The sequence below is a fragment of the Mya arenaria genome, chromosome 11, assembly GCF_026914265.1.
Source record: "Mya arenaria isolate MELC-2E11 chromosome 11, ASM2691426v1".
NCBI lineage: Eukaryota > Metazoa > Mollusca > Bivalvia > Myida > Myidae > Mya > Mya arenaria.
In genome coordinates, this window is record NC_069132.1 from 60,928,686 (window position 1) to 60,941,984 (window position 13,299).

General features: G+C 33.8%; 1 protein-coding gene across 1 annotated transcript; it reads left to right on the forward strand.

Moving 5' to 3' along the window:
• Window positions 1-352: 352 nt before the first annotated feature.
• On the forward strand, window positions 353-12,551 carry LOC128208206 (signal recognition particle 54 kDa protein). The gene is made up of 14 exons (XM_052911656.1): window positions 353-725; window positions 2,533-2,624; window positions 3,459-3,543; window positions 4,342-4,446; window positions 4,805-4,929; window positions 5,582-5,732; window positions 6,456-6,604; window positions 7,299-7,399; window positions 7,948-8,034; window positions 8,640-8,713; window positions 9,543-9,651; window positions 10,034-10,204; window positions 10,809-10,904; window positions 11,875-12,551. The coding sequence occupies exons 1-14, from the start codon at window positions 648-650 to the stop codon at window positions 11,985-11,987; spliced, it is 1,536 nt and encodes a 511-aa protein (XP_052767616.1). The 5' UTR covers window positions 353-647; the 3' UTR covers window positions 11,988-12,551.
• The last annotated feature ends 748 nt before the right edge of the window (window positions 12,552-13,299 follow it).

Below are 13,299 nucleotides of genomic sequence, written 5' to 3' on the forward strand. Positions count from 1 at the left end.
CATGTATGTTTTAACCATGTAGGTGGGAGGTTTCGGGATCCATCGATCCTTAATTTTTTGTCTATTTTCAATACGAATGTATGGGGTTTAGAACTGCTGTATTACATTTGTTCTACCGATATTGAGAAATAAAAAGTATATTTTAAATTCACACTTCTTCGACAAAAAAAAACAATCTCATGATTTGCATGAGGGGAGTGTCAAAAGGCTTGCTGGGAAACAAAATCTATACAATTTTAGGTATTGAATAACATCATTATACCGAAACTCCAAACGTGAAGTCAGGTATGTTGTGACCTTTCATATTGCTTTATGGTAGTTTTTCTTAGGACTTATATGCACCGATTTTTTACGATTTTTATCTCGAGATAAAGTTTACATGAACACCGCTCTCGACGTGTGGCAGCTGTCAAATGTTTTTATTCAAGAAGCATGATATTTAATACATAAAATTCTGCTTATGAATTCTGCTAACATAAGAACAAATATATTATTACAGCCTACCACTAAGACGTGTTTAATTGTGACTTCCGTAAACGTGGAATTCCAAAGTTATTTTTAGAAACAAAACATCTGTTCAAACCCAATAGTGTATTGCAACATTTCTACAAGGTATCTGAACTGTTAAAAGCACAGACAACGCAAACATGGTGTTAGCAGATTTAGGACGGAAGATCACTTCGGCTTTACGGTCGTTGAACAACTCAACGATTATTAATGAAGAGGTAAGCTTATTTATGCAATTGTTTTATCTTACGTTTGACTTAGTCATTCTAAAATGCTGTCCACGCTTTTTTTTTAATCATGATTAGCTGGTCCAGGCTAACCATCATTATTAATGAAGAGGTAAGCTTATTTATGCAATTGTAGACTGTCTTAACCGATTTTGAATGGATCTGGAAACTACTGAAGATAACATATTTGACGACAATTTTCTTTATTCTTATGCCAGTATACTGGTTGAGAAGCAGTTTCCGACAGTTTTTACCGCGTTTTCATTGAATTATTTATACGCGTTTAAATGTCTACTAAAATTGTTCACATTTTATATAACTACAGCTCAAGCTGTTATTTCCGATACATTTTTTACATTTGTGACGTCACATATAGTGTATCTAATAGGGGCGCAAAGAGGGTACTTACATTGTTCTGATTAGCTTGTGATGAGAAGCAGTTTCCCACAATTCGAATGCGGGGCATATTTAAGGTGCCTGTTGTGTGTTTTTATTATCTATTTATTTAATAAACTAAATATAAGACTGTAATAAATGTCATTTAAGTTTTCAGCAATTTCTAAAAATTTAATCTTAAAATTTACAACATTCAATTCATACTAGAAATCAGACAGAGACTGAATATCAATGATATTTTTGATTCATTTCTGATGGAAACTTGTGTTAAGTGAATATGGGTGCGAAACAAGCATGACGCCAGTGTTCACAAATATGCACACAATGATCATCGTTTGTATAAGTCAATTAGGAAAACCTTGTAGCTATTCATAGATATGCAAATTAGGTTTACACGCATGTGCAATACGCTGCGCGTGCAGATCCCCCACATTCAAGTATGTGTACAAAATGAGAAATAAACATTAAACATGAAATAATAATAAAAGTTACTTTCGTGTCTCGGTAAGAATTTCAACTGTTGATTGCCTATTTATCATATAGTTGAATTGCAGTACCTTCTTTATGAAGATCTAAGGAAGGTACGCGAAAAAGCGATTTGTCGGAAACTGCTTCTCAACCAGTGTAATATATATATTAATGAACTAGTTTTGTGATTTGAACAAATGACCATCAGAAATGTCAAGACGTTAACTAGAACACTTAATTTTAAGGTGTCTGGACATTACAGACCAGACATAAGGGACCATATTTGAGGAGATTATGACCAGGATTTATAACTTTACATACAGTTTGTTTTAACTTTAAAACGGACATTACAGACCATGTATATTTGTGTGTCATGTCTCTCTAGATGGTCCATTATGTCCAGATATATGGTCCGTTATGTCTGGTCCGTAATTTCCTTGGACTGTAATGTTACTATGTTATGAAATACTCTGCATGTCACTCCAGTTGAAGCATTGAACTGTATTATATAGTTATTTTGAGTAGTATTTGTACCTTACATGTGACTGTTGAAAACAGGTGGCGTTATTCACAGGAATATACCATACTCTTTTGTACAAGTTTGTAATGTTAAATTCTTTGCAAGCAGTATATATATATATATATATATATATATATATATGCGATCTGCAGTTATTGTCAGGGGCAGATCCAGGATTCGACATTAGAGGGGGCATTACTTAAGGGTGTACCCATTTGAATTGCGCCACTCCCTCAGAAACGTAATTTATATGGTTTAAAGTGTTGGCAGGGGGTTTGGGGTCTTCCCTCATGAAAATTTTAACAATTTCTAGTCCAAAATGGTGCATTTTGGGCATATTTTATTACTTTTCTTCTCCTATATTGAAATTAAAAGTAAACTAGGACAATTTTATTTATATATTATAAATTCCAGGTTCTAAATGGCATGCTGAAGGAGATTTGTTCTGCTTTGCTGGAAGCTGATGTTAACGTCAGACTTGTGAAAGGGCTCAGAGAAAATGTCAGGTAGGTTTGATTAATTCAATTGTTAAAAAAATATTTCTTGTCTAAAGTCATGAAGTTTTGTTCATGAGAATGTAATATATAATTTTAACAAAAACATTTTTGTCAAAAAGCATGAATGTTTCAATGCTCATGTCTCCTCCAATGGGATTGCCAACCAGGTTCTGATTTAATCATTTAGAAAGCCTTTAAGTCATGAACTAGTTTCATTCAACTGTTTTTATATGTGTGCTAGCTAAAATAGAGTCATTCACGTCAACATGTTGATAGACATGTTGATCAAATTGGCAGACAGACTGTGTATGTATGTATTTCTTTAGACCTTGCGGTCAAGGATAACCCGTGAAAGTGCAAGCACTTATTTCCAATGGGGTCCTTTGTTTTTGCTGAAGGGACAGCACGCTGAAGAGACAGTGGTGGGATACAAGGAAGTCCGGGTGCGATACCCTAGCTCTTTTTCGAAGAGACCCCTTGGTTCTTTTACGTGCTCGGTGTAAAGTACCGATACACGGGGTACAACTTTCCTGGGTTAAACCAATACTGAATACACCACTTTTCCAAGCACTACCCTTTAAATGCCGAGCGCCAGGCAAGGGAGCTACTTGTACCAATTTTTAACGTCTTTTGGTATGACGCGGCCAGGGATCGAACCCACGACCTCCCGCTCCGTAGGCGGATGCTTAACCACTAGGCCACAGAGACGGTAAAATTACCCAGCTTATGTCAGTTTGATTTTAGTAAATCAGAAATATTCAATAACTGTAACATAGTATTGTAATTTGTCAAAATGAAATAAAAATTACTTCGGTTGATTTTGATGTTGAATTTGATTCACAGATCCATAATCGACTTTGATGAGATGGCTGGAGGTTTAAACAAAAGACGAATGATTCAGTCCTCTGTGTACAAAGAACTTGTAAAGGTAATGTTGTTCATGAAGTCAAAAATGAATAACGTAGGCTGTAATGATTGTTATATAATTATTCAATATTGGTGCTCCTATCTTAGTTAATATGATATATTCCTATTGGTGAGTTAAGCATTATGTTTGCCCATTATATGCAAACTAAAATTATGTATTGCAACATTATATTTATTAAAAAACAAATTTGTACAGCTGTTGAAGATGCAACCTGAAAAAAATACTTGTTTAATTAATGGTGTTCTTAGTCACATACTAAGGTTTTAGCTGAAGGGTTATGGAAAGGTGCTGTACCGTGTCCTTTTTCAGAAGCACCCTTCTGCCCCCATGGAGACCAACATGGGTACCCTTCTGCCTTCATAGAATTACTGTACAATATAAATGCTTCAGACTGTCAAATATTTCTTTTGTAGTGTTTAAAATTAATAATAAGATTATATATTCACACACCCCATATCTGGCAGTTGAAACCTAATATTTCTTCAAATAAACACCACTTCTAACATTTTCTGCCAAGTAAGTAATGTTCAAGTTCTTTATCGCCCGATTCAATGTGCCATTTTCTTCCTTAGCACCCTGTCCCTTTTCTGCAGCACCATGTCTATTTTAAATCTTGGCTAAATCGCTATAACAGTCAATGATAAGATATGAAAATGTAATAATTTGCTGAAGTACTGCTATTTATCAAATTAATCAATTCAATAGCTGTTACAAACCTCTGCCCAAAGACATACAAGATATTGGTACATTGTCGTCATAAATAAGAAATAGAAAATAAAAATGATATTTTTATTTCAGCTTGTGGACCCCGGAGTGAAGGCTTGGCAGCCAACCAAGGGACGCAACAATGTCATCATGTTTGTCGGCCTACAGGGCAGCGGCAAGACAACCACATGTACAAAGGTAGGGTATTGGACAATCATATTATTTCATACAGCTTCATACAGTTCAATGTCAGCATGCATCATTTGTTTTCATATGGTGCAGTTTTTACACTTATTTTTAAGTCTCAATTTAAAGAATTCACAAATTATTTTTCTGCTATGTATATATACATCTTGTAAAACATGTTTTTAGAAATAACTCTTTTAAATATGTGAATTATATTGTCAATAGAGACCTCGCATCCAAATTATAGAGTTATTTAGTATAATAATATATATGATGACCAAACATCATGTATATATTATATATTTATAGACATTTTTTGCTATGTCATTGCGTTATCTTTCCTATAATCCATGATAAAATACATTTTCAGTTGGCCTACTATTACCAGAAGAAAGGCTGGAGGACATGTCTGATCTGTGCTGACACATTCAGAGCTGGGGCCTTCGATCAGTTGAAACAAAATGCCACGAAAGCCAGAATACCTTTCTATGGGAGGTTAGTTCTGTTTTTGATAGGGTTATAATGTTGTTCATAAGGTGACAGATAGGGAAAATGGTTGATTGGATCAATCACATTGGTTTGAATTGGTCTGGGGATTAAATACTTCTTAATGATCAATAATGTATTCAAAATTAACACTTGTTTTTGGGACATTCCATTTTAACATACAACCCATCCGAGGAAAGCTAAATAAAGAAATTCTTTAGGGGGCGGTTCCCATTTGTGTTTTTACCCTTTTACCAGCTTTTAACAAAAAACAAGTTTGACAATTTTTGTCAGCCATTATTTTTTTACCTAACATAACTTGTCTAAACGTAGACAAGGAAAAAACATATTCTATTATACATATATATACAATTATATGTGAATGTTTAGAATTGCAGAACTGGGTTCTCTTATATTAAATAAGAATCTGTTTCAATGCAGTAGTCGATTTTATTACAAGCCCGCAAGCCCTTCACTGGTAAATTGTCATCCGGGCTCGCTAAATTCTGAATTCTATATAGCAGGGCTTGTTAAAAAATTTGATGCCAAGCAATAGTATAAGAATTCCGGCTTGTTAATCCAAAAGTCTAATTTTGATGACTCTCAATGCATGTAAATAAAACCCAGAGCATAAATGCAAAGACTTGCAACTTCCTTCCAGCTACACAGAGATCGATCCAGTGGAGATTGCTAAAGAGGGAGTGGACAAGTTTAAATCGGAGAACTTCGAGATCATCATAGTGGACACTAGCGGTAGACACAAGCAGGAGGACTCACTGTTCGAGGAAATGTTACAAGTCTATAATAACATTGTAAGTATTTGTGATTCATCCTAAATAATGATCTTCTACAACATACATGTAGATCTTGGAGTCGTTTTCTGGTGAATTTAAGACTTTTGTGATCTTTTTTGGAGGCCATGATAAAATTTACTTTCAAATAATAGAACCTTGATCTACTTAAAGATGCTTGATTTACTATTAAAAGAGGATCAAATTTCTGGTCTATGATGTTGAAGAACTAATCAGCAGAAGTGGTCCTGTGGAATACTATGAGTAGTGTAAAAAGTCTGTATTTTTTGTTGCAAAATATATCATTAATTATGGCCTCTGTACATCAAATTGTCTAAGGCGTGAAGTCAAGTATTGTCAGTATTAAATGCAAAAATTATAAATATCGGGTCTGAGTTAATATGTTTGGTTTTTGTCTTAAATTTTGAAGAAATCTGTCAGTGTATAATGATAGCCTTGTTATCGAAGGTGGTGTTGACGGTTTGCAAAAAATGTTTAGATATGAAACTTGTTATACTGTTGCGAGAGACAATATGCACATGTATAAGGCACATAACTCTGGCTTGAAGGTTTTTATATAGAGTTATGTTTCTTTTTGACTGAATTACACCACAGATGAGTAATGGCATTTTCTCCACAGCGCTGTAGTTAGATAATAAGGTACCGGTAAATTAAAAAATCATCTTAAAAAAATATGTGTACTACAGTAGTAATTCCTCCTTACCATTTCATGCCATTTTTCAGATGCCAGACAATGTGATATTTGTGATGGACGCATCTATAGGACAGGCCTGTGAGGCCCAGTCAAAGGCGTTCAAGGAGAAGGTGGACGTTGGTTCAGTTATAATCACAAAGTTGGATGGTCACGCCAAGGGAGGTGGAGCTCTTAGTGCGTAAGTACAAGGATTTCTTGGTCTTGGAGAGTATTTGATCATCAATGTGAATGAGGCATTGGAGCATTTCTTAGTTAATAAAGCAACATAACATACTGATTGGATTGTGACTTTTAAGAACAAGTTTTCTCAGACAGAATGCAAGTACCCGTATTGTAAATCATTAGTAGTACTAGTTTAACTAAGTTGCTTAAAACTTGTTCCATGCAGAAATGTCTAAATGATCAAATAATTTTCTTTAACTTTAAGGTTATCAAATTGAAATTGCATTAGTAAAGCACAGCTGACAGAACTACAATACTATTAATACTATAACGTGATAATACTGCAAGTGCTGCTGCTGATCATAAAAATGGTATCCCGATCAGGTCGATATTAGGTTTGCTGGAATATTGGAGACTGTGGACAATATCTACATTTGTACATAGTTGACAAGAAAGCATATAAATATATTAATTATAACTGTGTTTATATATGTTGATGTAATGTATAATGATTTTTTATACCAATCTATGATAGTCCCTTTATAGTCACAGAATATTTATTTCAGGATTGTCAGAAATCAAATATATGAAAGGGCAGGTAATTTAGTGACAGTGACATCTAAAACCTATGCCTTTGACTTTGTTGTGTTATTTATTTTCCTACCTGTTTGTGTGAAACATCTCAACACATATTGTTTGTTATTTCACAGAGTTGCGGCAACAAAGAGTCCTGTGATATTTATCGGCACGGGGGAACACATAGATGACTTTGAACCCTTCAAAGTACAGCCCTTTGTCAGCAAGTTACTCGGTATGCTTTGATGAACATGTAGCTATAAAACCTATCATTCTCATCAGAGTCCTACATGCATGGACATGTCACCATTATAATAGCAGCTATGATTTAAAAACTTTAAAGGTTTATTTATAGTGATACAAATTTTCTGTTAAGATTTAAAATAGATAATAGGGTACACTTAAAAGAAGATAATACGCCAGTCAAAAAATGTGAGGAAAAACTGGTAAAATTTGATATCATTTTCAAGATATGAATTTTTAGATCTTTTTGAAATTATCCTAAAATGGGCTTTGTAAAAAATGTCAATCACTTTATATGATATAAATTATAGTATGCCGGCAATATTTAAATCATATTCTGTGTAAACACAGTTAAATAAGGTAACTTATTTTTGGAATGTTAAAAGATTTTATACAGTTAATGAAGTGAAGACGCCTTGAAAACATGTCAGAAAATAGCTCACTGAGTTAATGTTTATTTTTATCATGAACCCAACCTTGAGTAAAGAATCTTGTATCTTGTAATTGATGATATCATGGTATTTTATTTTTGCTGTTCAGGTATGGGGGACATTGAGGGTCTGATAGACAAGGTGAATGAGCTGAAACTGGACGATAACGAAGAGCTCATGAAGAAAATCAAACAAGGTATGTAACGTGCAACAAGTTAGATTGGGCAAAATAAGTGTGCCGATATGACCAATGTGTGAAGCTGACAACCACAGCATAGAACAGCTTTCTGCTTTTAGGTGGTTGTATGTTGGAAATACAATGTAAGAGAACTTAACACTTTTAAATTTAATTTTTTGACCTGTTAAAAAAATGTTTTTATTTCATGCTGTCCGGTGGTTTATAGACATTTATCAGTGAAATAAATTTGTAATTAGTTTGAAACAGTGAAATTTAAGCCAGCTTTCGGTTCCCAGTCTAATGTCAGCGGACACAGGGCTAGGACACAATTTCAACGTCGTCATTTCCAAAATGACTTTACATTCACATACAAATTGGCACATTTTTTCTAAAAAAGTGTGATTGAATGACTTTTAATTTCAATTTTAGACATATAATAAAAAGAAAATATGTATTTTTTCCAGGGTAAGATAGCAATATGTTTCAGCTCGTGAACAACAAAAATGAATATTTCACTCGTGACTACGCCACTTGTGATAAATTTTGGTGCTAACTCTGTGAAATATATTACGATCTTACACTGCAACAAGCAATTATCCCCTATGTATTCATGTATATTTCAGGTCACTTTACATTAAGAGACATGTATGAGCAGTTTCAAAATATCATGAAAATGGGTCCGTTTGGTCAGATCATGGTAAGTACATAGTTTATAATATTCCCTTTTAAACAACAGAAAAAGTATACAAGTATTATTGTACAGAATTATGATGTACCTATGGCTATTTTATCCTGTTATATTTTAATAATGTTCTTAGTTACTTGATGAATTGAAGTTATTTTTTTTATACATGTATATATCTTTTTCAAGTTGTTTAGTGTCTTTTAAAACAGTTACATACAAAGGGAAGTAATTATTTTTTAATTAAACCCAAAATTAAACTGCAAAAAAAACTTTACCCATAACCTGCCCAAACAAATATTCCTATGTTTATTTCATATTATCAAAAAATATGGGGGTTTTTTTCACCATGTTCTTTAAAACCCAAGTCTTTTTTTGTGGGTCAGTAGTACAAAAATATTTATCATGACTGTAACTTGAAAACTGTTCCAAGATATTCAAATGAAACTTTGTACACATGTTTCTAGAGACAGTACGTACATGATCGCTGGGCCAATAACTCTGGCTATATTAATTGTTAAGTTCTGTCCCTTCATTGGGTGAAATACAACCGACAAGTGTTCGTGTTTTCTCAACAGAGCTCTTGTTTTCAGATTTCTTTATCATCCTCCAATTGTTACAGTAATAACAATGATTAAAAGATATTCCATAGTTTGTAAAAATATAAGTTATAATACCATTGTTCATGTATGTAACTTACTAATTGCGATGTTTTCAATACAAATATATCTTTGTAAAAGTTTTGATTAAAAACAGTTTCGAAGAACAGCATAACTAGTAAAAATAACTCATTTCAAAGAATGAATATTGTCAGTTTAAAACAAAACGGAACCATTTTTTTCAGAACATGATTCCCGGGTTCAGCTCAGATTTCCTGACGAAGGGTGGGGAGCAAGAGTCGATGTCTCGTCTGAAGAAACTGATGACCATAATGGACAGCATGAATGACGATGGTATGCAGATATGATATCATGTTAGGGGAATAGGAATGATAACAAGATTAAAGAACAAGAAAACCCTGAGTTTTCATTTGTAGTAATTCCAAGCCTTTTTTCAAAATTGATAAAAATCTGGTAACATTGACATTTCATGTATACATGTTCATTATTTTAAATATATGTTAATTTAAGTTCCGTATATTTTAAAGAACTGGGGTTAACTTACAACTTAAAATGAGAGTACTAATAAGATATATACAACTACCGGAAAATCTTTAAATATTTTGTAGAACAACATTGTATAAATTCATGGAATATATTTTAGATCAACACTAAAAGTCACTTTTAATACCAGAAATCATTAATATGATTATAAAAATCTTATCTTCTTTCCTAGAACTTGACAGCCTGGACGGAGAGCGACTGTTTACCAAGCAGCAAAGTCGAACACAGCGCGTGGCTCGCGGGGCGGGGGTGTCCATACGGGAGGTTAACGAGTTACTCACACAGTATAAGAAGTTTGCCCAGATGGTGAAGAAGATGGGAGGAATAAAGGGACTGTTTAAGGGTGAGTTGAATTGCTGTAAAATGTTTGAATGAAATCATTGACAATAAATGTACTTGAAGTTCAGGAATTTTGCATGAAAGATTTAAAAAAAAAAAATTGCTTTACATATCTAAATACCATGATCATTATTCGCCAATACATATCTTTGCATAAGGAAATGTATTCGAATGTCACAAAATTTGCACAAAACTTTCAATATCACAATCAGGGATGTGATTTGTCCGCGGATTCGCGGAATTCCACGGAACTTATGGCCCCAGAGACCCCCCCCCCCCCCCCCCAATTGTTTTTTTTTTTTTTTTACCTGAAAAGATTATTTGGTTGCTTTCAGTTTTTTAAGTAAATATTCCAGTTTGCTTCATATTTAAGGTCAGGAGAGCCCTAAAAGAGCTTCTTAAAAGCAATTTTTTCTTCTACAGCAGTGCGCTTTTGACCCCAAGAGCGCCCCATAAACACATGGCCAAAAATGTTTCAGCCCTTCAGCTGCCAGGTCAATCACATCCCTGACAATGTTTTTTATTTAAGAATTAATTATATGTACTGTATTTACATTAGCTTAAATAGCAGTAGATATGTGCTAAATACTACTTGATTTCCCATGCAGGAGGTGATATGAGCAAGAACGTGAACCCGACCCAGATGGCCAAACTCAACACACAGATGGCCAAGATGATGGACCCGCGAGTTCTCCACCAAATGGGTATAACTTTATTGAATTCTTGGATAGTTTACAGTTTGAGCTTTTGCTGATGGGTAATAATGATTCATTATTTTCGGCAGTCAAAGGGACAGTATGGTTTTGGCAGGTGCTCTTACCACTAGTATTGCGCAGTATTTCTCAATTGTGAATTTATGTTGATTTTAAGTGATGATTTCGATAGCAGAAAGGGCACTAGAAGGCCATTAAAGAGAAAGAAGGCCATAATAGTGCAATTGTGAAAAAGGCACTTCCCACAAAGGGAGCATGGTGATAAGAAAAGGGGCAGGGGTGGATCGCCCTCAAAAATGGGCTAGCTGGAGCACTGTTAAATGTTATCTAATAGAAATACATCTAACACAAAGCCACATTATAGCTGTTACTGTCAAAATGCTGACTTATAAATACATGTACCTCAGGATCAAGGTGTACATAACTGATAGTTGTAGAAGTCTGGTTAATACTGAAAACTGCCATCCGTACTTCTTATTACAATGTATGACATATACCGGGGTATTTATTACTGAAAACTTCACTTCCTTGTGAAAGAGTGCCTCACTTCCATGCAAGTGACACCATGGGCCTTAGTTGTAAGGAATCTTAGTGATCATATCCAACATAGTGAATATTTTCTAATTGTTGGTGATTATTTAAAAAAAACGACTTATCATCAAATTGATTTACCGGTACACACATTATATTTTTTAATATAGACTTTGGTCTTCCTTTTTCCTATTTTAGGTATACCGGTACTCACAAGTTTTCTTTAAATTCAATTTAAAAAAGGGCAATTTTCCATTCAGGAGAATTTCAAACTATTTGTAACTTGCTTTGTGGGTATGACCTCAATACTGTTTCTAACATCAAGAAATGGATTCTTTTCGATAATCAGCTTTGGTCACATTTGAACTTGGTAAAATTAAATTGTATAAGTTAAACTGTCTATATAATTATGTATGTATTTCCATTTCAGGTGGTATGCAGGGTCTGCAGAATATGATGAGACAGTTCCAGCAGGGGGCTGGGGGGAAAGGTGGGGGGATGGGAGGGATGGCGAACATGTTCAACGGTATGGGAGAGAAATAACACAAACACATTCACATATTATTGGACTTAAAAAGATTGACCTTGTGAAAGAGTGTTCATATTAAGATCACTAGCTACTGTTCATGGAGTCATCACAGTAAAGAAATAAAAGTGAGGATTATGCTTTGGCAAAGCGTCATGATAATGAAAATGATCAATTCACATTCTTTCACGTAATATTTTAAAAGGATTTTACAAGGTGAAGTGAGTTGTTGCTTAGTTTTCATAATTGATATGTTTCACCATACATGTATTTTACATGTATCTTTATACATACGATAAACGATAAGTAATTTTACTAAGGTCACTATTATAAACAAACAGATCTGTGTCGAGATGGTTTGGCAAGTCTAATGAGTTACTTCTACATTGTGGTGCAAGTTCATGTATATGTCATCATTATAATGCCATGTTCATCAGATTTATTGTATACATACTGTACACATTTTTGTGACTATTGATCATATTATTTGTAACTGTTGATCATGTTGTTTTGCAACTTTTTGATTTATATTAAAAATATATTGTCTGTGCAAAAAGATGTAATAAAGACTGTTAAAAGAGGTGAAATTTGTTATTTCATTCTTTGATTACATTGAAATAAAGTAGTAACTTGCAGTTGAGATCTGTTCATTTCAAACTCTAATGTATTTGACTCGAAAGCTAATCCAACAAGCATTTTCAGTGAAAAGATATCCCCCGCCAACGATGGCTTGTTTGTGCTTGATGGCTTGTTTGTGCTTAAAGGTTAAAAAAAATCTCAGAAAGAATAAGATAAGCATATTGGTTTTACTGAGAAACGGCTGCAAACAATGATTTTTTAATAAATCAAGGGCAATAACTCTAAGGAAATTGACCAATCCAAAAGAAAATTAGACAGGCATCATCACAGTATGTTGGTTCTTATTTATTCCAAGTGTCATGAAATTCTACCAGCTAGTTGCATAGAAAAGGCTGCAAACATGGATCTTTTAAAAAATCAAGGACAAATAACTGGTATAGAAATTACACAATACAAAATATAAATAAACAGGCATCATCGCAGTATGTTGGTTCATATTTATTTCAAGTTTCAAGAATTTCTACCAACTAGTTACTGAGAAATGGCTGTAAATGAGTTTTTCAAAAAATCAAGGGCAATAACTCCAAGTACAATTGACCAATCCAAAAAAAAACATGAACAGGCATCATCCCAGTATAGTAATTAATATCTATTTTAAGTTTCATGAAATTCTGCCAGCTAGTGACTGAAAAATGGCTGTGAATGTGCATTTTTCAAAAAATCAAGGGCAAAAACTCCAAGGACAATTGA

What these genes read in the sequence shown, in the direction of transcription:
- LOC128208206 (XM_052911656.1), top strand. Translation starts at nt 648, where the DNA reads ATGGTGTTAGCAGATTTAGGACGGAAGATCACTTCGGCTTTACGGTCG. An exon ending in TGTACAAAGAACTTGTAAAG is followed by an intron (nt 3,544 to 4,341) that starts GTAATGTTGTTC and finishes TTTTTATTTCAG; the next exon opens with CTTGTGGACCCCGGAGTGAA. An exon ending in AGAATACCTTTCTATGGGAG is followed by an intron (nt 4,930 to 5,581) that starts GTTAGTTCTGTT and finishes ACTTCCTTCCAG; the next exon opens with CTACACAGAGATCGATCCAG.